Consider the following 25,152-nt stretch of genomic DNA (forward strand, 5'->3'; position numbering starts at 1 on the left):
CACAGAAACGCACTATAACATAACACTGGCCATTTTTCCTGTCTTTGTACAGGACGTTTTAAGAAAAAATGGTGGATTGAACCTAGTTTTGTGGCTAGCCAAACCTCGCACTTTTATTGCAATGTTAAATATAACACTGAAATGACACCTTTACATGATATGAATGCGGTACAAATAAATGCAAGAACATTCAGGACAGAGAATTACGCAAATGAACAATACAATATAGTACAATACGACAACAAAACAACAGAAACACTGAAGTGAACAAAAAACAAACAACAATGCAGCACACACAGAAACAAGCCATACAATAACAATTACCATTTTCCTGACTTTGTACAGGACATTTTTAGAAAAAAAATAGTGGGATGGACCTGGTTTTGGGGTTTGCCAAACCTCCCGCTTTTATGGCAATGATAGGTATAACATTCAAATGACAACATTACATGACAGGACTACAATACAAATAAATGGGAGAACATATAGGACAGAGAAACACACGAATAATAGCTATCAAAAGGTACCAGGTTTATAATTTAATACACCAGATGCGCGTTATTTCCGAAATAAAAAAGGTATAAATGATGTTTTTAATTTTTGAGTTTTTGACAAAAAAGTTTGTAATTTGCCCAACAATATTTGCATGCAGTCATGGTCGCAATTATATATTTTGTTCTCTCAAATGTCAAATACAGTTTTTGAATCATATGTTTCCTCGTTTTCAAAGAAAATTGCGTTAAATTTTCATCTAGAAAACTGCCAACTTTAAGTTTGATTTTTACCCTGGGATGGTTTTATATTTATATCTCAATCATTCCGATGAGACTTGATGGTATGTTCATCGAAAATATTTACGAAAAGAGCCGGAAATTTAACAAAATCATTTTTTTTTTTGATTTTAAGTTGACTACCCAAAACCGTAAATTGAGTGATACCCCATTAAAGGGCAAAAATACAAAAATGGGACCAAAGAATTTTTGTGCTACTTCAACATTTCCTGACCGGTGTGAGAAAAATATTTCTCCTCACTAGTGAAAAATCTGTTCTCGGCTAATGATTGGTTGGATTTAATTGTGTGACGTTAAATTTTCTTGTTTTCTTCTGAATTTTCTTATTGTGACGTCACTGAAAAAAGGTGACCATGTCTAATGACGTCACATCAAAAGTACACAACTTTCCTCAAATCTTTGAAAAGGAAAGATAAAAATCATAAGAGAAACAGATTCCACCACTGTAACTCGTGTATTACGATATTTCTCCACTCTCAACAGTTAAATTTTAATTATTTAAAAAGCTCGACCAGCCATATTAAAATTTAACTGTCTCGAGTGGAGAAATATCGTAATACACTTGTTGCATTTATGGAATCTATATTTCTCTAATTTTTGTGCTATTTTCACATACCTGACCGGTGTGAGAAAAATATTTCTCCTCACTAGTGAAAAATCTGTTCTCGGCAAATGCTTGGTTGAAATTTAATTGTGACGTTAAATTTTATTGTTTTATTCTGAATTTTCTTATTGTGACGTCATGAAAAATGCGACCATGCATGATGACGTCACACCAAAAGTACACAACTTTCCTCAAATCTTTAAAAAGGAAGGATAAAAATCATTAGAGAAACAGATTCCACCACTGTAACTCGTGAATTACGATATTTCTCCACTCTCAACAGTTAAATTTTAATTATGCAAGCCTCGCGTTTTAAATATTAAAATTTAACTGTCCCAATTTGCTGCCGTGTGTTATTCCAGAACATCAAACTCGTTAACTAAGCTTCTTTTTCTAGGTCAGTTGCAGACACGTCTTATCCAACACTATTGATACTCATTCGCATGTCTACTCAACCAATGGAACAATGATAAATAATGGAAACATTTGCAAATTGTGACTTGGGCAGAGACTTAAATTGTCTCATTGGTACTCATACGGCATATTGTTATGACTAATAAGCCAATAAACTTATTCAGAAAATACAATGAGACATATATGAAGGCAACAACAGTACTAGTATACTGCTGTACAAAAGTACTAAACTATGAGGCAACATCCCACACTCGGCATTCACATATTGATGAATCCTCAAATAGAAATTACTTTAAGCCACAATCCTCGTTCGCCAAATTCTTTCAGGCCTCAATATCAAACCACCAGACAAATAAAGGCAACAGTAGTATACCGCTGTTCAAACTCATAAATTCATGGACAAAAAAACAAAATCGGGTTAACAAACTAGAACTGAGGGAAACGCACCAAACATAAGAGGTGAACAACGACACAACACTACAATGTAACACACACAGAAACGGACCAAGCATCAGACAAAATCCCACGAGAATAACAAATATAACATCAAAACCAAATACATGAATATGGGATAGACAAGTACCGTGACACGTCTTATCGCAATGTGAATTTACACTAAAAAAAATAAGAGAAAACAAACGACGCAACGTTAAAATGTAACACACACAGAAACGAACTATAATATAACAATGGCCATATTCCTGACTTGGTACAGGACATTTTTAAAGGAAAAAATGGTGGGTTGAACCTGGTTTTGTGGCATGCCAAACCTCGCACTTTAATGGCAATGTTAAATATAACATTGAATGACAACATAATATTACAGGACTACAATACAAATAAATAGGAAAACGTGTTAGACAAAGAAACACATGATTAATGGATAACAAAAAGCATCAGGTTTAAAATTCAATACGCCAAAAACGCGCCTCGTCCACACAAGACTCACCAGTGACGCCCAGATATAAAAGAAGTTGTACACCACTGAAGATCAAAAGTTGAAAAAGGTTGTGTCAAATACGGCTATGTTTTTAAGCTTGGGATAAGAACATCCTTATCATTTAGAACAATTAATGCTATTGCAAACAGTAAATTTTATTAAATGAATATAATAGATATACATAATGAAACTGAAGTATTAACTAATTACAGAAAACAAACATGAATACATAATGCAAAGACCAACACAATAGACACACCCGACTCAGTCCAGGCTTCAACGCAATAAATCATAATAATGACGTCACATACGATGGTGACGTTTGGCTAGCTACAAAATAAGGTTCATTCCACCATTTTATTTTTCTTAAAATGTCCTGTATCAAGTCAGGAATATGGCAGTTGTTATCTAATAGTTCGTTTATATATATATTGCATTGTCGTTTTTTGTTTGTTGCACTTCAGTGTTCAGTTGTTACGTTGCTTTCCTCTTAAAGTTGATGTGTTTCCCTCGGTTTTAGTTTGTAACCCGGCTTTGTTTTTTCTCATTGAATTTCGATTTATGACTTTTGAACAGCGGTATACTACTGTTACCTTTATTCATATTCTCCAAAATGATCGAACAAACAACAAAAAGATCAAAATAACTGCGAATGAACATCAACATGGAAGGGTTACGTCAAAAACAGTATTCCTGACCTTTATGGCATCGGAAAATGCCATCCTTTTTCTACATTTGTCTACATCTACGGTATGGGCTTTGCTCATTGTTGAAGGCCGTACGGTGACCTATAGTTGTTAACGTCTGTGTCATTTTGGTCTCTTGTGGACAGTTGTCTCATTGGCAAGCATACCACATCTTCTTTTTTGTATTGATAATTGTGTAAATGCAGGAATTATTACATTTTTTAATAAAAAATATCTTACTATGACAAATATGGTTATTGACAACTCACTTGGAAACAATAATATACATTCAATGACAATTCAATGCCGAAGTGGAAATCCTGAATAATCATAGGTTTGTTCTATACTCATTTGAACTTGATTTTATTTCACTGTATTGGATACATAAAAGGTGTTCTTAAAATAAAGTTATAATACTTGGTCTTCAGAGTGATTCACAAAACCTCTTTCTGAAATATTAACATTAATTGTATCAGTAACTAAGCCAGGTCTAAGAATTATCGTGAAACTACCTACTCTACTCAGTGTGATACAGTGAGATTGTTAGGGTGCATAATGTATAATATCTTTCCTCTTAAAAAATAGTATTTTAATATTTGACTTTCAAACCTTATCACAAGTACTCAACATTACAAACGAAAATACACGTGAGAAGAATTAATCCTGCTTCATAACAAAATGACCCACGAAGGTACACGTACATATTGTATGGAAGTTAACAATCTTTGAAACTGACATAATGATGCTTGAATTCTTGATTGATAGCATATTACCAACAAAAAAAGGGTATTACAATAGGAACCAACGGTGTTCCTATTCTTACTTCTTATTTCCTATATATGAGGCAGCCTTCGCCAAGGAGCTTTTGATTAAGAATAAAAGGAAGCTAGCATTATCTTTTAACGTCATGTATGATTTCAACTCACTGAACAAAAAGGCTTAGTGACTTTTCTGATAGCGTCTACGCAATCGAACTTGAAATATTATTTCAAGTTCGATTGAGTAGACGCTTATAGGATCCAATAAGTACTGTTCAGTATGTCTCATATCTTGACTAACATCTGGAAAATGACAATGAGAGTGGGCCGAGAACGCAACTTAAATAAATAAAAAAGATGATTCCAGCTTCCAAATTGTGATCTTTTCATTTCTATATAACAACATTCCAGCAGCACCTGTATATGGAGTACTAGTATATATCTCACAGTTGAAATTGAATTTTCAATAATGATTTAATTGATAGAGGGATGTCCTTACTAAGAAGCTATCAAACCAATAACTTCTAGTGCTGCAGATGACGTCTTTACTTCGAATATTTCACGGACGCTACCACGAGTTGATTGTATGGTATAAATTATCTGTTCCACAAACGACGATGAATATGTTCATGTTGGCGTAACCACAATCCTGTACTCTTTTCCGCGAATGTGACTTACCGATTTAGACTTATCACCGTGTTATGTTGTGAGATGCCACAAAATCAAAATGGTGGGAAGTATCAGTGGCAGTTTCAACATTGACCGAAGAGAAACTCATTTGTATAAACTATGCTCAAACCTCATTGTAACACTCGAAGTTAACAGAATTGGATTTCATCTAGGCTCACTTACCTGTGAAGATGTTAATGTCCTCCTAAGTTGAGATCCAATTGAATAGCAATCAGTGCTTCATTTTGTTGCCAGATATTAAGTATGCTTATCAACACCAACATAATGTAACATTTAAACTCAAGTTATACACTAAACATAAATAGCTGAGCGCAGCCTGATACAACCGCAGAGGTAGAACCATGGACAGTTGGGGAAAATTTAGACACAATATTCAGGCTTGATACTGTATGAATTAGGATTGTGATAAACATTTTGACATAATATAGGTTTCTGACACAAAATAACAGTGATCAAAGATCTTACAAATCTATTGCACAATATTGTGCAGTTGAAGATTTCTTCTTTACACTTTTCAAAACTTCGCGAATTTGACAAATTTAAAAAACAAATTTGAATCCTTTTAAAAAATTGTACGCGAAAAAATCCACCAAACTTATGACTTATTCCTTTTGGACCCTTACTCAGTCAGGATTCTACTTCGTCAAAATTATCTCCCCATTACGCCAGTTAATTTTCACAATGCCATTGTAGGGATGACGCGCTGCCAATTTTGCTGTTGAAAACCGATAAATTTATCCGCATAGCACTATTACGACCCTTATATATGTCAGTTGTATTTTAAAAGACAAACGTATCTACTAGCTAATGAGCATCAGTCTGCATTGATTCAACTTAAAACTAGTGTCTAAATCGGTTGTCAGGTGCAATTTTTGAAAATTCATAAACATCTAAAAAATTTCTAATTAAATATTTCATGGAGGGGCAGACTAGATTTTTTTAGTGGTTGAAGACTATAAAACTTATTTATCACACACAAAAAAATATAATTTTTCGAAGATATGCATTTTCATCATCCAACTTAAAAGACTGTCGTCAAGTACTTTTAGGCCGAGTTCACTTGAAACTCTCGAGTTAACTTTACTTACTCGGGTTTCAACAAAACGATTTTACTTGAACCACTCGAGTTAACTCCTCGTACCCTGGTTCCAACCCTCACCGAGCCAGGATTAAACTCGAGAAACTCTTGAATGACGTCAAACCAATGAGAATATTTTATTTTTTATGCTTGGTCAGGGCCTTACCCTAGAGTTACTTAGTATGTTTCGAATATCAACTCTAGTGCATTCACATGATAATCTTTTAACTCCGAAGTCGATTGAAGAGTTTCAAGTGAACTCGGCCTTAGTAAAAAAAATAGTTATTCGAACACACCTACTCTGTTTTTATGATTCATTAGATAGGTATTTCACATGACCCATATATTTCATCTTTTAGTACTGTGATGTTTTTATGTTATAAAGTCAACCTGTAGCTTTGATATATAAAAAAGATAGAATCTGAAGCGAGATGATGTGTCATATATTCTTGCTTTGTACGTTTTCAAGACAAAATATTCAACTCAAACACGCCCTTACATAAAAAGGTGCACTCGATTTTCTCTTTTCGTTACAATTGTTACCCATTTTTTAGAATTTTTTCTTGAGTCACATAATGGAAGGGCAGACACGAAAATTACTGAACTAATAGATTGATATGTTCTCCGTCCGTGGTAATTTTGTCCAAAAAATCAGAGGTTATGCATTTTCTACATCCAACTTGATAGATACCCATGTCGTCGACTTGATATCTAATTATTCTGCTTAACTATGTAATAGATAAATTGAAACCTTATGCAACTGGTGTTTTTAAAATAGAACACTTCGTAACTAAGAAGAAAATTGTTATTTTATTTGTTTCTATTAACTTTTGAAGTTTTTGTTACTATAGTAAACATTACAGAAGCATTTATCGTCTTCTCTAACAAAGAGCTTCGATTCTTTTGTTCTATTTCAACCGGGTTTCCGCCTGTACACCTGCATGTTTGGAGCAATTAAACCCAAACTCAATCACAGCCTTCCCTTTGTTATATGGAACCTTGCGGTACAATGTCAGAAATCCATACACTTACACATAAGTCATTGTCCGGAAACTAGAAAAAAAATCCCAACCTTCAACTCGTGGTATTAACCATTATGGTACGATTTCAGAGCAATTAAAATACTTATACACAAGTTATTGTCCTGAAACTAGATAAATGCTTGTTTTTGGACCCCTTTCTGTCCCCTAATTCCTAAACTATTGGGACCATCATCCCCGAAATCAATCCCATCCTTCCTTTTGTTGTATTAAACCTTCTTAAAATAATTCATAGAGATCCTTTCACTCAAACTAAAGTAATGGTCCGGAAACAAATGTGTCTTCGGAGGACGACGCAGACGACGAGTCGACAGCATACAATTATACTATCCCCCAAAAAAGTTGTATAAAAAAAACTAACACATCTAGGAATTCAAAGATTAAACAAAATACTTTAGAAGATACCAGCTAATACCTGAGCATTTCCGTTAAAATCATCATTTTAGGGCCAATAACTCCAAATAAGTTGTTTGATATGTTTGAAAGTGTCCTCACTAATAGATCTTGGCCTGCTGATCATTTGTATCCTGACTGTTTTGTAATCACTGTTTTCAAATTGTGAGAAATATCCCCAAAAGTGTAATTCGTTTTAAAGCCTTCTTCTCTAACATTGTCTTATGAGAATGGTAAATATGCTAGATATACTTACTGGAGGTGTGAGGAGTTGAATGAAGCTGTTAAATCTCTTCTTGACAACATTGTGTACGTTTCGGTAATGAAGTTATCTAAAGGTTGTGGGCATTCCTATTGGCACCAATTGTTCCCCTTTAGTAGCAGATTTGTTTTCCTTCTGTAATGCATCACACCTATTTATATTGAACTTAAATGGACGTAATCTGTGTATTTCTAGTAAATAACTAAGTCGGGGATTTCGTTACCACAAAGTCCTTTAAACCTTTACTAAATTCTACCGTAGATACACAGATTTAGTTTCCAAGTTTGGTTGTACCTGAAAACACTTATTTCTAACAGGATAGCGCATCCAAACCTGTGTGTTGTTTACCAACACAAAGTTATGTTTTTTTCTGGCTGTAAATGGTATGTTTGTCCTAAATCCATTGGATGTAGGATGTGTACTGTTTGACATTTTAGATAAATACATATTATTTCTGTTGTAATGGCTTTGAACAAACTGTCAGTAGCCGTGAATACTAGCAGATCTGCACTGAGCATCCTTTATGATATGGGGATTTAAAAATACCCTGCCATATCCAGTCTGTGCATTTTGTTATATATTTAATGCATTTTATCCATATGATGAGTTAAGCCCTTTTCAACTGAGTTTAGTTTTTGGTTATTGTTGAAAAGTTTTGAAATGCACATGGTTATTGATATATGTTATGCTTGCACCAAACAATAATTGCAAAAATCAGATGATTTTAAATATTAAAGTCATAAGAAACGAGTGACCGATAAAAAAAAATGTTACTCCAATTTTTGTACCAATGCATGCATATATCATAAACTTAATGTTCTGTGCTCGATTTTATCATATTTTACATATCCTTATCGTAGTCATCGTCCAAAAAATATTTCGCTGGGTCAGTGTTTATACGAAATATGGCCGCTCATTAATTATCGTGATTTCAACCCGAAGTTTACCGATTGTCACCTTATAGTAAATAAAAACAAATAAGCATGGAAATAGAGGTAAGCACGTGTATAACATGTATTATAAGTTTAATTCATTTCGATGATGGAGCGATGTTTATCGGTGTTTTTCTTATTTTTTCAAGTTCCTATTCTCAACGAAGCTTTTACATGACAGTTACTAATTAATTTGGTGTTTTGAAAGTGCAACAATGTGAAAATCGTAAATGCTTAGCGAAAGAGGTACCGATAGGGGGAATCCATTTGATTCATTGACACTAGTAAATAAATTTTCGCCAAATGAATCTATACTACATTGTAAATTTAATTGTCCGCATGATACCAATAAATATGATTCAGTAACACAATATTGTATATAAAAATAAGGAGATGTGGTATGATTGACAACGATCGAACTGAATAAAGTATATGTAGTAATTAATTATAGACAACCGTACGACCTTCCACAATAAAAACTCATATCGTGTATCTGCAAAACTTTTTTTTCCGGGGAAAACAAGAAAAAAAAATGAAATTTACTGGTGAGATTTATGCCATAAACGTTAGAAGCAAGTGTTCACGAGCACTAGGTACGATAACAAATACAACGGTATCATTTTATGTACTATTAAACGTGTGCTTCTTTTAATTTATTACTGCATACAGTTTTCTATGATCTGTAATCTGTGCGTTCTTCCTTGAAATGGATTTTTCATAACACCGAAAAGTGGTGGCACCAAATTTATAATCTAAGATGTTTTTTTTGTGAAATATTAAACCTATTTACAAATGTATAAATATTTTTTCTAATTATACTTTGATGTGACAAATTTGTAAAGCACATCTCTGTCATAAAAAAGGAAAACAGTTTGATAAGCAAAAATTTAACATTTTCATCTTGACATTTAAGATCTTGAATAACTGCTTTAAAGATGCATAACACAAACGTGGTTTTCAACAATTCAAGAGTAAACAGTCCAACTGTGTAATAAATGTTTGCGTAATTTATAACAATTATAGAATTCAGACCATTCGAGAAGTAGATCGCGTTCCCCAAGTTCGGATAGTCCTTTTGAGCAAGTTGTAAGAGGAAGGGGTAGTCGCGCCAGAGGTAGAGGTCGTGGTAGGGGAAGAGGAAGACGTGGAAGGGGCAGAGGCGGACAGCGGGGCGGTGCCCAAGCTCAACCTGTATAAAACAGAGCCCATTTGGCACAGCAATCGAGGGAGACTCGCGATACACAGTTGCAGGTATTCTGTTTGACGCTTATATTTCTTTTCTTTTAATTTCTTATTGAAATATATAAATTAGTCTCAAAATCAATGTCGCTGTGGACATTTAAATATTACAATTGCTTGAAACCAATAATTTTTTATGCGGGAACCACAATAGCATTAACCCCCTTCTTCTTTGAATTTATACGGTCTTTCACGTACAAAGGTATGATACAGGCAGATTCTTTTTTCTATCTTCTTTGTTGAAACTACAGATAACGTGGATCTTTGGTTGGATTTGCGTGAAGTATACATTTACATGTGTGGCAATAATGGAATAAGAAAAATCGCATGCGCTATTGTAAATAGGACGCATATAAGAACTATTGCTACAACTGCTTCATGGGTCAGTCGATGGTATGTTTTGTTAAACATTTTTATTTAAACTGGAAACAAGCAATAACAACTTACAGCATTGCCTCTCAGGCCACTTTGCTGCTGTGAGCGCTACCTTGTAGCGGCATTAGCCGGCTTTTGTTTCAAATTTACATATGGAGCAAAGAGAAATTCCACTTTTTAACAAAGCTCAGACATTTATCACCCAATTCCGACGTTTATCAAAAGAATATAATCGCAAATTGATTCAAGGGAGAGTCGAAAACTCAGTCACTGAGATTATCTCCCCATCACTATCAAAGAACAAGAAACCTTGATGTTCGTAGCCCAATGCGATTTCCCACTTCACGATTTTGTTTTTTTTGCAAGACAATTTATTTTTTCTCTATCATATTTTCTATCTTTTCCACCATTTTTACCAGTATTTATGTCCACCTTTTTAGCTCACCTAGCCCGCAGGGCCAAGTCAGCTTTTCTCATCACTTGGCGTCCGTCGTCCGTCATCTGTCGTCCGTCGTCGTTAACTTTTATAAAAATCTTCTCCTCTTAAACTACTGGGCCAAATAAAATCAAACTTGGACACAATCATCATTGGGGTATCTAGTTTAAAAATTGTGTCCGGTGACCCAACCAAGATGGCCGTCATGGCTAAAAATAGAACATAGGGGTAAAATGCAGTTTTTGGCTTATAACTCAAAAACCAAAGTATTTAGAGCAATTCTGACATGGGGTATAATTGTTTATCAGGTCAAGATCTATCTGCACTCGAATTTTCAGATGAATTGGACAACTGGTTGTTAGATTGCTGCCCCTGAATCGGTAATTATAAGAAAATTTTGCTGCTTTGGTTATTAATTTTGAATATTATTATAGATAGAGATAAACTGTAAACAGCAATAATTTACAGCAAAGTAAGACCTAAAAATAAGTCAACATGACCAAAATGGTCAATTGACCCCCATAAGGAGTTATTGATCATGACCTTTTTAGTTAATTTTTAACAATTTTCATACAATTTGTATATTTTTACTAACATTTTCAACTGAAACTACTGGGCCAATCATTATAGATAGGGATAATTGTACACAGCAAAAATGTTCAGTAAAGTAAGAGTTACACTGAAACACATCACCATCACAAAAACACAATTTTGTCATGAATCCATCTGTGTACTTTGTTGAATATTCACAGACCAAGGTGAGCGATACAGGCTCTTTAGAGCCTCTAGTTTTGTTTATGAGCTACTAGGGAACAAGAATAATTTTTGGTTACTGAAAGTAGGACCGCAAATCAATCTTGATTACCAAGTGCTATCGGATAAATAAAAATGTCTAGTCGTCCATCTCTCTGTATGATTTCGGTTTTTTTTTTAAGTTCTGAATATGAATTAAATATTGGCCACTGGACGTAAGGCAAATACATCCATATTTGTAAAAGGCATTTCACATGACCTCGTCTATATAAAGGGGGATAGGAGGCCAGGGATGGATGCAGCCATTTCAAAAAGGGGGTCCTAACCCAGGACAAAGGGGGTCCAACTCCATCTCATGTCCCATTCAAATACATTTATCGTCCAAAAAAGGGGTTCCAACCCCGGAACCCCCCCCCCTTTGGATCTGCGCCTGAAGGGGTTTTGATCCCGAACACCCGGGGTTTAAAACAGGATATCCCGAGGTCCATAACTTAAATAAATTGACATCTCCGCAACCCGAAATCCCGAGCTTAAAAACACTCGATCCAGGAGTCTCTATCAAGGTCCTTTCCTCCAATTAAACAGGACCTTTATATTATTTTTTTCTTGTCCTGCACACAAAACTTTAAACTGGTGTACATAAGGGCAAACAAAAATCAGTCAATAGAACCTCTTTTCTTTCGGCTTTTTTTTTTGTTGTGAATGAAATTCAAACAGTTATATTGACTTATTTATTTTTTCATAAAGATGTAGAAACCCAGTCTTTCTATAATAATAATGATCAAATATTAAATTTCAGCATCGTGTAAGCTTATTGTCAGAAGAGGACCTAAGATTTACAGTTCTTGAGGCATGCCGTTCACAGCCATCCCTCATGTTCACCATATTGAACAGGACCTCATTGCAGCCTAATAACCCAGTAAATCCTGAAGAAAACAATCGCAACCAACCTTCCTGGTGTAGATGTAGTTTTTGTAGGGATATGCCCACAGAACAAGAGAGGGTGTGTTGCAGACAAATCCCAAACAACTGCCATTCACGTTTACCAGTAAGTACTAGTAGTTATGCAAAGTTATTTACCTAGACATCAAGATATAAATAAAGAGATGTGGTATGATTGCATATGAGTCAAATATCCAGTACAGTCCATATGTTCAGGATGTAAACTAATTCATGTTATGGTCATTTAGTGGAAATATAATCTTTATTATATCCATTCAAGAAAAAAAAAAATATCAGCATTAAATTCATAATCATCTGTTTGAAAAATTATCTTTCTCCAGTTTTACTTTTATAGAAGTTAAAGTTTTAGAATTTTTTTTCAGGATTTTAGTAATGTGGTGCTTGATGCTCTGGTTTTGGAGGTGGCAATCCGCTATAGAAACAATTTTATGGCGCAACAAAATGCTGATGACGATTATAACAAATGTCACAGATATGCCGCCTACAGACAATATAGTCTGTGGACCCATGGACATTTGGGTGCTGGTAATAGGAGGACAATACCAAGCTGCTGTGTGTGGCGTATTAGAGACACATACCCAGAACATTCAGGTCAATATGTTGGCTATGTTGGTGGTAGATTTGGATAACTGTAATAAATTGTAGATATAGGAGGAAGTGGTATATATGCCTATGAGACAACACATCATCCAAGAAAGACATTATAAAAGTTAACCATTATAGGTCAAGGTATGGCCATTAAACAAATACCTTGAGTCACATTAACACTTTGTTTTGAACAATGAACCATGAAAATCAGATGAACCTTGTGAGACAGACATGTATATTTTAAAATCCTTCCATCATCCAATACAGCACTCTTGCTTATAGTATTAAAGGGACAAACTTCCTCTGTAAAACTGAACATTTACTCATGAACCATGATAATTGTGTCAAGTTCAGATGACACCTGCCAGTTGGACATGTATACATTGCAACCATTTCATACCCAAAATATAGCTGATGTACTGGTAATAGTATCTGAGATATGGACTTGACTTTGCAGTATGGACTCTGCTCATTGTTGAGGGTGGTGCTGTGACCTATTGTTGTTAATTTCTGTGTCATTTAGGTCACTTGTGGAATGTAGTCTCATTGGAAATCATACCACATCTTCTTTTTTATACTGACCACAAAAGCATACCATTTTTCACTAATCCATTAAAATGAGATTTCATTCCATGTTGTAACTTGCATGTCTATTTTTAAGAAGTTGAGTATTGTTTAGAAGTTCGATTGAGTAGAAGCTAATATGATCCAATAAGTACTGTTCAGTATGTCTCATATCTTGACTAACATCTGGAAAATGACAATGAGAGTGGGCCGAGAACACAACTTAAATAAATAAAAAGATGATTCCAGCTTCCAAATTGTGATCTTTTCATTTCTATATAACAACATTCCAGCAGCACCTGTATATGGAGTACTAGTATATATCTCACAGTTGAAATTGAATTTTCAATAATGATTTAATTGATAGAGGGATGTCCTTACTAAGATGCTATCAAACCAATAACTCCTAGTGCTACAGTTGACGTCTTTACTTCGAATATTTCACGGACGCTACCACGAGTTGTTTTTTTGGTATAAATTATCTGTTTCACAAACGACGATGAATATGTTCATATTGGCGTAACCACAATCCTGTACTCTTTTCCGCGAATGTGACCTACCGATTTAGACTTATCACCGTGTTTGTAAGCAACACGACGAGGTGTAACATGCCACAAAATCAAATGGGTGGAAAGTATCAGTGGCAGTTTCAACATTGGCCGAAAAGAAACTCATTTGTATAAACTATGCTCAAACCTCATTGTAACACTCGAAGTTAACAGAATTGGACTTCACCTAGGCTCACTTACCTGGGAAGACGTTAATGTCCTCCTAAGTTAAGATCCAATTGAATAGCAATCAGTGCTTCATTTTGTTGCCAGATATTAAGTATGCTTATCAACACCAACATAATGTAACATTTAAACTCAAGTTATACACTAAACGTAAATAAAATGCTTCGCTGAGCGCAGCCTGATACAACCGCAGAGGTATATTAGACACAATATTCAAGACCGATACGGTCTGAATTTGACATAATATAGGTTTCTGACACAAAATAACAGTGATCAAAGATCTTACAAATCTATTGTACAATATTGTGCAGTTAAAGATTTCTTCTTTACACTTTTCAAAAATTCGCGAATTTGATAAATTTGAAAAACAAATTTGAATCCCTTAAAAAAATTGTACACGAAAAATCCCCCCAACTTATAAGCAAATACCCAAAACTCAATCCCAGCCTTTCCTTTAAAGTATGGAACCTTGTAGTATAATGACAAAGAGATCCGTTCACTTAAACACAAGTTGTTGTCTGGAAACTAGAAAACTGCTTCTTTTTGGCCCCTTACTCCTGCATGTTTGGAGCAATTAAACCCAAACTCAATCCCAGCCTTCCCTTTGTTACATGGAACCTTGTGGTACAATGTCAGAGATCCATGCACTTACACATAAGTCATTGTCCGGAAACTAGAAAAAAATCCCAACCTTCAACTCGTGGTATTAACCATTATGGTACGATTTCAGAGCAATTAAAATACTTATACACAAGTTATTGTCCTGAAACTAGATAAATGCTTGTTTTTGGACCCCTTTCGGTCCCCTAATTCCTAAACAATTGGGACCATCATCCCCAAAATCAATCCCATCCTTCCTTTTGTGGTATTGAACCACCTTAAAATAATTCATAGAGATCGTTTCACTCAAACTAAAGTAATGGTCCTGAAACAAATGTGTCAAGTCGACAGCATACAATTATACTATCCCCAAAAAAATTGCAGTTGTATAAAAAGAAACTAACACATCTAGGAATTCAAAGATTGAACAAAATACTTTAGAAGATACCAGCTAATACCTGAGCAATTCCGTTAAAATCATAATTTTAGAGCCAATAACTCCAAATAAGTTGTTTGATATGTTAGAAAGTGTCCTCACTAATAGATCTTGGCCTGCTGATCATTTGTATCCTGACTGTTTTGTTATCACTGTTTTTAAATTGTGAGAAATAGCCCCAAAAGTGTAACTCGTATTAAAGCCTTCTAATGAGAATGGTAAATATGCTAGATTTACTTATTGGAGGTGTGAGGAGTTGAATGAAGCTGTTAAATGTCTTCTTGACAACATTGTGTACGTTTCCGTAATGAAGTTCTTTAAAGGTTGTGGGCATTCCTATTGGCACCAATTGTTCCCCTTTAATAGCAGATTTGTTCTCCTTCTGTTATGCATCACACCTATTTATATTGACCTTAAATGGATGTAATCTGTGTATTTCTGGTAAATAACTAAGTCGGGGATTTTGTTACCACAAAGTCCTTTAAACCTTTACTAAATTCTACCATAGATACACAGATTCAGTTTCCAAGTTTGGTTGTACCTGAAAACACTTATTTTTAACAGGATAGCACATCCAAACTTGTGTGTTGTGTTACCAACCAAGGTTATGTTTTTTTCTGGCTGTAAATGGTATTTTTGTCCTAAATCCATTGGTTGTAGGATGTGTACTGTTTGACATTTTAGATTAATACATATTATTTCTGTTGTAATGGCTTTGAACAAACTGTCAGTAGCCGTGAATACTAGCAGATCTGCACTGCGCATCTTTTATGTTATGGGGATTTAAAAATACCCTGTCATATCCAGTCTGTGCATTTTTTTTATATATTTAATGCATTGTATCCATATGATGAGTTAAACCCTTTTCAACTGAGTTTAGTTTTTGGTTAATATTGTTGAAAAGTTTTGTAATGCACATGGTTATTGATATATGTTATGCTTGCACCAAACAATGATTGCAAAAATCAGATGATTTTAAATATAACACTGTATAAATTATTAATGCTATCAAAAGAAAGTTTATATTATATCCTGCTTCTTAGATCAAATGGTGTACATACAAAATCTGAGTCTAATCTTTATACATGTATAACATTTATTTTACTTAAATATAAATATACTAAACCATTATAATAACACAACAATAACAATCCAATTCATTCATAGTCTCTAAAAATACAAAATCAACAAAAATAGTTAAATTAAGGGTGTGTAATTTTTCAAGCTACTGTAAAAATAGATAAATGATGCAATAATATTTCTAAATAAATCAGAACTAGTAGATTATGATTTTTCAAAACAATTAAATGGTTCTAAGTAGATATAAAAGATACCCTGTTCTCCGCTCTGGTTTAACAACTTACATATTTTTCTTATTCCAGAGATCTGAAAACTATATTGTGTCGATGAAATTTGTGACAGTGCAAACTCTTGTAAATAGTCACAGTCTTTAAAACTCCAAATAGTAGTAGTTGTCATTTAAAGTAACATTGTTTTTTATCAAGCTGCACATGAGGTAATAACTAATTAATTGTAAATTAAAACCACCATGTGATATTAGAGCTGCAACTCTATATAAATAACAAATTTTAAATACCTTAATTTGATTTTTATAAGGGTAGCTAGTACTTAACATGAAGAAAGACAATTTCATTTTCTTACAAACTTAGAATTTTGTAAAGTATTCAATGCTCACTTGACTTCTTGATTGGTAACCAGATGCTCTGCAGGGCGCAGCTATATATGACCGCAGTGGTCGAACCCTGAACAGTTGGGGCAAGTATGGACACAACATTCAAGCTTGATACAGCTCTGAATTTGGATTGTGATTAAGTAGTTGACACATCATAGGTTTCTGACACAGAGTGAATGTGGTCTAATGAACTTAAAAAAATTTTTTTTTGCTATTAAGCAATACACTTTGCTGTTGAATATTAATCCCCTCAAAAAATTCTTTGTAATTTCTGAAATCTGAAATGAGAAAAATTTTACACCCCTACCCCCTACCCCCCTCCCACATTTTTTTTCACCTCCCTGTTTCCTCATTATAAAAATAATCTCAATTCAAATTTCTAATGGAGTTGGCAACAATAACTACTGATTTAAATTCATCATAAAATATTAAAATATAAAATGACATACAGTCATGGTTAAAATTAATATTAATAAACAGTAACTTATAAAAATAAATTTACAGCTACACATCTCAAGACAATCATCATTCATTTCTTTATACATAATTTGCAAGCAGTTTAAGGGAGGTAATCAAGTAATCAAACATATATATATATAACAGTGTTCTTTAAAATTAAATTGGATTACCTCCCCTTCACTGCTTTTAAATTTTCTAAATTTTCCTGTAACCAGAAAAACCCTTGTTTTCCCCCTTTTTTGTCCCTAGTTGCTTGATGATTTGAACCATAACCCCCAACCCCGACCCAATAACCATTCCTTTGTAGTATGGAAACTTGTGGTATAATCTCAGAGAGATTTGCACACTTAAACACAAGTTTTTGACTGAAAACTATAACAATGCTTATTTTGGCACCTTTTTTTGTCCATCCTCTTTTTTTGTGCAAATTCATACACATTTGGGACCATAACCCCAAAAATCATTCCAAAGCTTCTACCTGTGGTATTAAACATTGATGGTACAATTTCAGAGCAATTGAAATGCTTACACACAAGTTGATATCCTGAAAGCAGAAAAATGCTTGTTTTTGGCCCCCTTTTGGCCCTTTATCCCAAAACAGTAGGAACCATCATCCCCACAATCAATCCCAACCTTCCTTTTGAGGTATTGAACATTTTTGTAAAATTTCATAGAGATCCATTCACTAAAACTTAAGTTATTGTCCAGAAACCAAATGTGTCTTTGGACGACAATGCAGATGCAATCAACGACATCATACCAGTATACAAACGCAATTTTTTTTTCAAGATGTTTTGATTTCAACTTCATCAAAAACTACCTTGACCAAAAACTTTAACCTGAAGCAGAACAGATGGAACGAATGGAGATAGGGACGGACAAACAAATGGATGTACAGACTGAAAAACATAATGTCCATAAGTGGTACATAAAAATACATGCAAATAAGTTAGATAAAATACAAGTATCACAAGGCAAAGCTGTACAACAATTATTAACAAGTAAAAATGTGTCACAGCCATAGAATGCTCTTAGAACTGCACACTGACCAGTAAATTTGCAATGTTATGATGAAACAGTGTAATAATAGGTATACAATATATAAAGACCATAAAATATTAATTAATTTTACCATAAATTACATAGCAATTAGTTACAGTTACACATTCAAGATTATTTCCTTTTGATTATAAGCTTCATGCCAGGATTACCTCCCTTTAATTTGTCTTCTTTCAGAGAAGATGTATAATTTTCATCTATTGTAGTGTCTGAAGAATCATTTCTTTTTTCAATATCTTTTAAATTAGTTTCATCTACATCTGAATCATCATTATTTTCAACTGCATAAGAATTTTCATCATTTTCATAATATTCTTCATCAATGCTTTCATCTTCAATTTCATCCTCACTTTCTGTATCATCTCTTTTCCCTTTTAAAGTTGATTTTGTCTTTTTGTTAGAAGCCGTTTTATTCTTTTTTACAGCTCTTCCATTGAAGATGGCCTCCTGTTTATGATGGCGCTCAGATTCACAATGTTTTGTGTAAGAACTTTTGTAATTAAACTTCTTGTTGCAGGGAACACATTCAACAATTCCTTCACCTATAAAGTAAGAAACTTTATAATAAATCGTAGTAAACATATGGCAAAGACTAATCTATTGAAAATAATCCAATAATATATTTTAGACAGTAGCAGTGGCGAATCCAGAAATTTTCATAAGTGGGGGCCCACTGACTGACCTAAGAGGGGGCCCGCTCTAGTCACGCTTCAGTGATTTCCTATATAAGCAACCAAATTTTTTCCCAAATGGGGGGGGATCCGCCTCTGAGTAGTTCTGACTTTTTCTTAACTTTCATCAGTAATGTTAGGCATTTGATAATATAGCTGATACATGTATATACTAGTATGTTTATGTACTTTAAAATAATTATTTCATAGTGTAATTATTTGTCAAAAAATAATTATTACAGTGTAATTATTTGTCATAAAATAATTATTTCAGTGTAATTATTTGTCATAAAATAATTATTACATAGTGTAATTATTTGTCATAAAATAATTATTTCAGTGTAATTATTTGTCATAAAATAATTATTACATAGTGTAATTATTTGTCATAAAATAATGATTATGTCATGTGTATGTTCTTGTCTATGCTCAATAAAGCAGTAGTGATGCCATTACATGTATTACACAGCATTTTTGAACAGACTGAGTTTAATTGCCTGGTAATTGCAATAAAAGGTTTTATAAAGGTAACAAAGGAGTAGGTAAGGACTCATTTTGGCCTCAAATTTCAGTTTCATTTGACGAAAGATTTTGACCACTTTTTAAAGACTTAAGTGTCTTATTTCACTTGATTTAATTAGTATAAGTGAAAGATTTTAACTGATTTAGTCATTAAAAACGATCCGATTCAAGCTCAAATATAAAAAATCTCTCAAATATGCCAAAAAACGTCACTTTTCAGATGGTTTTTGTCAAAAATGAAAGTGGTCACATCCCGTGTTCATCCACAACCTTTATATATGTTATGTATTATCATAAAATACAACTTACATTTCAATATTAAGGATGAACACGAATGCGGCCACTTTCATTTTACAAGGAAAACGTCTAAAATTTAACTAAAATGATAGAATTTTGAAGATTTCAGTAATTTAGCATGACTTAATGGTGCTACAACCCGATATATGTGCATTGTATTGTCAAAAAGAGCCCATATTTATGTAGCAGAAGCATTCAACTGTCCAATAAATAACTAAAAGTTTACATTTTAACAATTTTGTAAAACTGTTATATTTTGGGGCCAAAAAGGGGTCTTACTGGACCTACTCCTTTGTGAAGGGAACAATGGAACCCTGTGTCTTGCCTGCAAGTGATCTTGTTAGAATAGAAGTATGATGTCAACTGTCTAAAAACTAAGCCTAAGAAAATATACACAAACTTATTTGGCCTAAACTTAATTCCATTCAAAGGTTTTAAGTTACAGATTTTTATTAATATGTAACATGTTGCAGTATCTGGCTTCTCATAATTTAAATAAAAAATGTGAGAAGACAACAAGAGGACAATAAAACAAACACAGCAACACAGGCAAAACAAATCAGAGAAAAGACAAACAACTGATGTTGTAAATCAACACAATACGCTACTGTTTGAGCAACACAAAACCGAATATATAAATCAGGGATGACGTTAGGTACATCATGTACATAGACTCCTTCTCCTCTACATTGATCTGTCCAAAATCAAAACTTTTTTTCATAAATTAATTGCTGTCTGACATATTAAAAGTCAATTATCAATTTGATCAACAATAATAAAAAATGGTCAATTACCTGTATGAATCTTTCTGTGCATATTGAACTGTGACCTCTTACGAAACTGTTTTTCACATAAATCACATGGAAAGGGGAAAATGCCCTCATGTTTGTACTTGTGATCCCGTAATTCTGTTCGCTGGAAGAATTTCTCCCCACAAACATCACATTCATGTGGCCTAATACCAAGATGAATTCTTTCATGTCTCATTTTGTTACTGTACCTCAAAAATTCTCGATCACAATATTGACAGTTGTACATTTCCCCTCCATGTTCCCCTCGTAGATGTATTCTCACTTCACCTGGGGTGAAAAACATGGCATCACACTTTTCACATTTATGACTCTTTTCACCCGTATGTCTTTTCATATGTCTGTTAAGCTCACCTCTAAACCAATATTCTTTCTTACATAAATTACATTTATATTGCTTATTGCCCTTGTGTTTCATAACATGATGCTCCAAGTGTATTTTGATCCTGTAACCCTTACCACATATTTCACAAACGAACGGAACTTCACCAGTATGGACCCTCATGTGGGTGTACAAGTTAGAAATCTGATTAAATCTACGATCACATTGATTACATTGATAAGGTCTTTCATTCGTATGGGACCTTACGTGCATAGTTAGTTGGAACTTTTCTGTGAAACCTTTACCACAATATTCACATTTATGTGGCTTTACACCAAGATGTGCCTTCATATGGGATCGTAAATTTGCATTTTTATTGAATCCTTTTTGACAAATATGGCATTTGAATGGTCTTTCTTTGAGATGACAAAGACGATGGGTTTTCATGTTTGTTTTGTGAGCAAATTTTTTCCCGCACACATCACATTCATGGTTTCTTTCACCAGTGTGTACAAATCTGTGTTTATTCATAGTTGTGTATGTGGTGAAAGCTTTATCACACAGAGAACATTTGTATGGCTTCTCTCCACTGTGTATCACACTATGTCGACGTAAATTCTGACGTATCTTAAAAGTTTTACCACAAATATCACAAACGAAAGGTCGATCACCAACATGTTGTTCTAAATGTTTTACCAAGTTCTGTCCACTCACGAAAACCTTTCCACAATATTCACAACTTGATGGTTTATCTATCTGGACAGTATCAGATGAATAAATTGTACTATGCATGTAGCTTTTCATGTACTGATTAGCTTCTGAATGAGTTGTTGCCAGTTCTGGTAGATCTGGGACTTGTGAAAAGTCAAATGGTTCAGGAGGTGCTAATTCTGTTTTTATTAATCCAGCCATTACTTCATCTTTAATCAGTCTGTCCAGTTCTTTTTTCTCTTCATCAATATCCTTATCTTCAGGCAGACTGATTGCTTCTTTTTTAATTTCATTTTCCTTCAAGATTTTCTCAGTGGATTTAACTTTAGTCAATACTTTTTTAGAACTAGTATTTGTTTTTTTCTTTTTGACACTACTAGATGTCCTCTTTTTGCTTATGTTTTTCTTATTTGGTTGTGTTTTATTTTGCTTATTACATCCAAATACCTTTGAATCATTATATAAATAGGATTCAAATTTAACGTTATTTAGTTCACTGTTATTTGTTTTATCAGAATGATCTTTTCTTAATTTATCAATGTTAGGTTCCATGGTAAGAATATTTTTTAGGACAGAATTTTCAACTTTACTGGTACCAGGAACATGGTCAACAGGGTCATTTAAATTTTGTCCATCAGTTTTAAGCTCTTTGCAAGGGAGATAATTATCATTGGACAATCTGGTATTTACTTCATTGCTCCCAGAAAATTCACTGTCACCATTGAGATACATTTCTTCATCCTTACTTTTAACACTGTCCTGTTTACCTTTATCAGAATCAGTCTTTTTGATGCTGTTAATTCCATTCTGTTTAAATACCTCTGTCAACTTTTGATAGATTGATTTGGACAGTTGATTAAGTTCGCCAAAATTCATTAAATCTGGGGGTATATCTGAATCCACAGGTTCTTGTTTGATACGAACAACATCTATACTGTCATCCATCATAATTCCAATTAAATTTCTTATCTGAAAATAAACAAACATGGTCTTATTTTTTAAAAAGACCAACAGATTTACAAAAATATTGTATACTAATTACATAAATAACTTATAGCAATAAAAAATAATCATGATAATAGTGAAGTCAAACTGTTTTTCATATTGTCGGATTGTACCAGGTAATTTTTTTCTAAAACTGTACCTCTAAGTACTCTCAAACCAGTGCATTGAGTCTAGTTGTTTTAGTCTAAACATATTTATTTATAGTGGATTGGGAAACAAGTTTTGCAACTTATATTAATCCCTTTCCACTTTGTGGGTGCGAGTGCTGCCTTGTAGCGGCATTAGCCTGATCTTTTTCGAAATCAACAAGGGTGTCTTTTACGTGCAAAAGATATGTCTCTCTCTTAACACGAGTCAGCCATTTATCATCCCCTTCCGACGGACTATAATCTTTTCCTCAAGACCATACTCGCAAATGAGGGTTTGGATGGGTTTAATGATTAAAGAATAATGCCCTTAAAAATGAAGATTAGAGAATAACGGGCCAAAAAAAATGATTAGAGAAAAAAAGGGGTTAACTTTTTGAAGACGAGAAAAAAGGGGTTATTTTTTTTAAAGATTAGAGAAAAAAAGGGTGGAAATTAAATGTTTACAGAATAATAGTTATGTCATGTTTGTGCTTAAAGTCAAAAGTAGCTTATATCACAATATAGATCAACAAATGATGTCAAACCAAGTTTTTTTTCAACAATTTCCTGTAAAATGCATTAGAAAAAATTTCTCTGTCAAGTGAATTCCAAACTGCATGTGTCTTGTTTCATTTTATGAAGTTTGTTTATTTAATTAAGTTTTTCCTGTCTGCTTATCATAAATATTATCTTGTGTTAAGAGATTCAATTTCTAATAACCTTTGGCCTTAAGTATTCAGGTGTGATTGTTTCATTTGTTCTCATGTCAGAGCTGTTTATGGAATACTAAATGAGGGGGAATAGGTCCTTTATCAGGACTCTGAGATCGGATGTATTTAAGCTCGGGATTTCCGGATTGACCCTTTCGAGATCCGGGAATTCTTTTTTTTAAACTTCGGGATGTCGGGATTTATTTTTTTTAAATTTGGGACCTGGGGATTTTGTGTTTTTAAGCCTGGGATTTCAGGATCAGGACCACTCCTAGCCCCCCTCCTATATGGTATGAGTTTTTTTCTCATTGTTGAAGGCTCACTCACTCAGCTACAGTGAACTAGAATTGCTTATACATTGAGGTCATTAAAACTTGGGAGGATAGTGGTCTCATTGGCATCCACATAACTTTTTTCATATAACCAGTAATTTTTGTTTTCAATCCTCCTGCCCGAGAGTATGGATAAATATAATGAAATGAGAAGAAAGCGAAAAACAGTAAACAGAGCAAAGCAGTGAAACAGGTAGTTCAAATAATTATGATGTCTTGAAAGGCTTTTTTTCTGTGACGCATTCATCATAATATATCACAGAGAGAAAAAAAAAGCCTTTCCAGACATCACATATTTAGACTATGAAACAGGAAACTAATCATGCTAATCTTTAAACATATTTAACATTTTAAATTCATAAATAACTGTAACATTTGAGCTTTTTTGTATATTTCATAAAAAAAAGTTATCCTCACTCTGATTACTACAAAAATCGTAGGAAACAGCCATTGTTTATAATTATATGTAAAATCAATAGTTTCATTATGTTGATGTCTGCATACCAAATTTGGGTTGAATCAGTAATGCAATTTTTCATTTAGAGTATCAAAACGATATCAGAATAGTCTTGGAGCGTGTAAGAGTGGTTATTTACTTTGTATCGACGAAATGCAATAACAACCTCATGTTGACAAACGATGCTTAATCCTGGAACAGAGATCCAACTTCTGCATCATCTGTCTGCAAAGTGCACGAACACTAAGAGCTGGACAGACACCGGATTGGACTCTTATTTCCGCTTTTACATAGAACATTATTATAGGTCTTTTTTTAATTCGTGTTAGTCAATCTTAAACTAAAAGATAGTCGTAAATTAATCACGGGTAACCGCAAGGTTATCATAGTTTAAAACTGTGACTTATATGGCTAATGATGAATAATGAATCAATGAGAATTTATTATAATAATAAAGATATGATGCGATTGACACACTTTAGCATTATGCCGTACAAAAATATAAAATTGCTATTTTTCTGGCTTAAAATAAAAATTTGTTATGAACGGCCTAAATTTGAATTATGATCTATTATGGATACTGAAGAAAAAAAGTGTGCATTATCATAATCAAGGTTTATTTTTTTTTAAATATTATACATAACCAGGAACATATGTGTATACTGTTCCCATGCAGACATAACATACTCAATACACAAAAC

The 25,152-nt window shown here is 33.6% G+C and overlaps 2 protein-coding genes across 3 annotated transcripts; one reads left to right on the forward strand and one right to left on the reverse strand.

Annotated features, from left to right (window-relative positions):
* Window positions 1-8,639: 8,639 nt before the first annotated feature.
* Window positions 8,640-12,983, forward strand: LOC139522619 (P2X purinoceptor 7-like). The gene is made up of 4 exons (XM_071316085.1): window positions 8,640-8,651; window positions 9,612-9,782; window positions 12,191-12,439; window positions 12,717-12,983. Exons 1-4 carry the CDS (start codon window positions 8,640-8,642, stop codon window positions 12,981-12,983), a joined length of 699 nt encoding a protein of 232 aa, XP_071172186.1.
* A 3,371-nt stretch (window positions 12,984-16,354) lies between these two features.
* Window positions 16,355-24,698, reverse strand: LOC139524780 (zinc finger protein 431-like). Of its 2 annotated transcripts, none has more exons than XM_071319852.1 (3): window positions 24,591-24,691; window positions 20,772-22,788; window positions 16,355-19,029 (listed from the first exon to the last, which is right to left on the reverse strand). In XM_071319852.1, the coding sequence occupies exons 2-3, from the start codon at window positions 22,765-22,767 to the stop codon at window positions 18,602-18,604; spliced, it is 2,424 nt and encodes an 807-aa protein (XP_071175953.1). In that variant the 5' UTR covers window positions 22,768-22,788; window positions 24,591-24,691; the 3' UTR covers window positions 16,355-18,601. The 2 variants fall into 2 exon arrangements, with proteins under 2 accessions (XP_071175953.1, XP_071175952.1); XM_071319851.1 differs by having other exon boundaries at window positions 17,848-19,029; window positions 24,618-24,698.
* Between the last annotated feature and the right edge of the window lie 454 nt (window positions 24,699-25,152).

This window comes from Mytilus edulis, chromosome 5 (assembly GCF_963676685.1).
Source record: "Mytilus edulis chromosome 5, xbMytEdul2.2, whole genome shotgun sequence".
Classification (NCBI taxonomy): domain Eukaryota; kingdom Metazoa; phylum Mollusca; class Bivalvia; order Mytilida; family Mytilidae; genus Mytilus; species Mytilus edulis.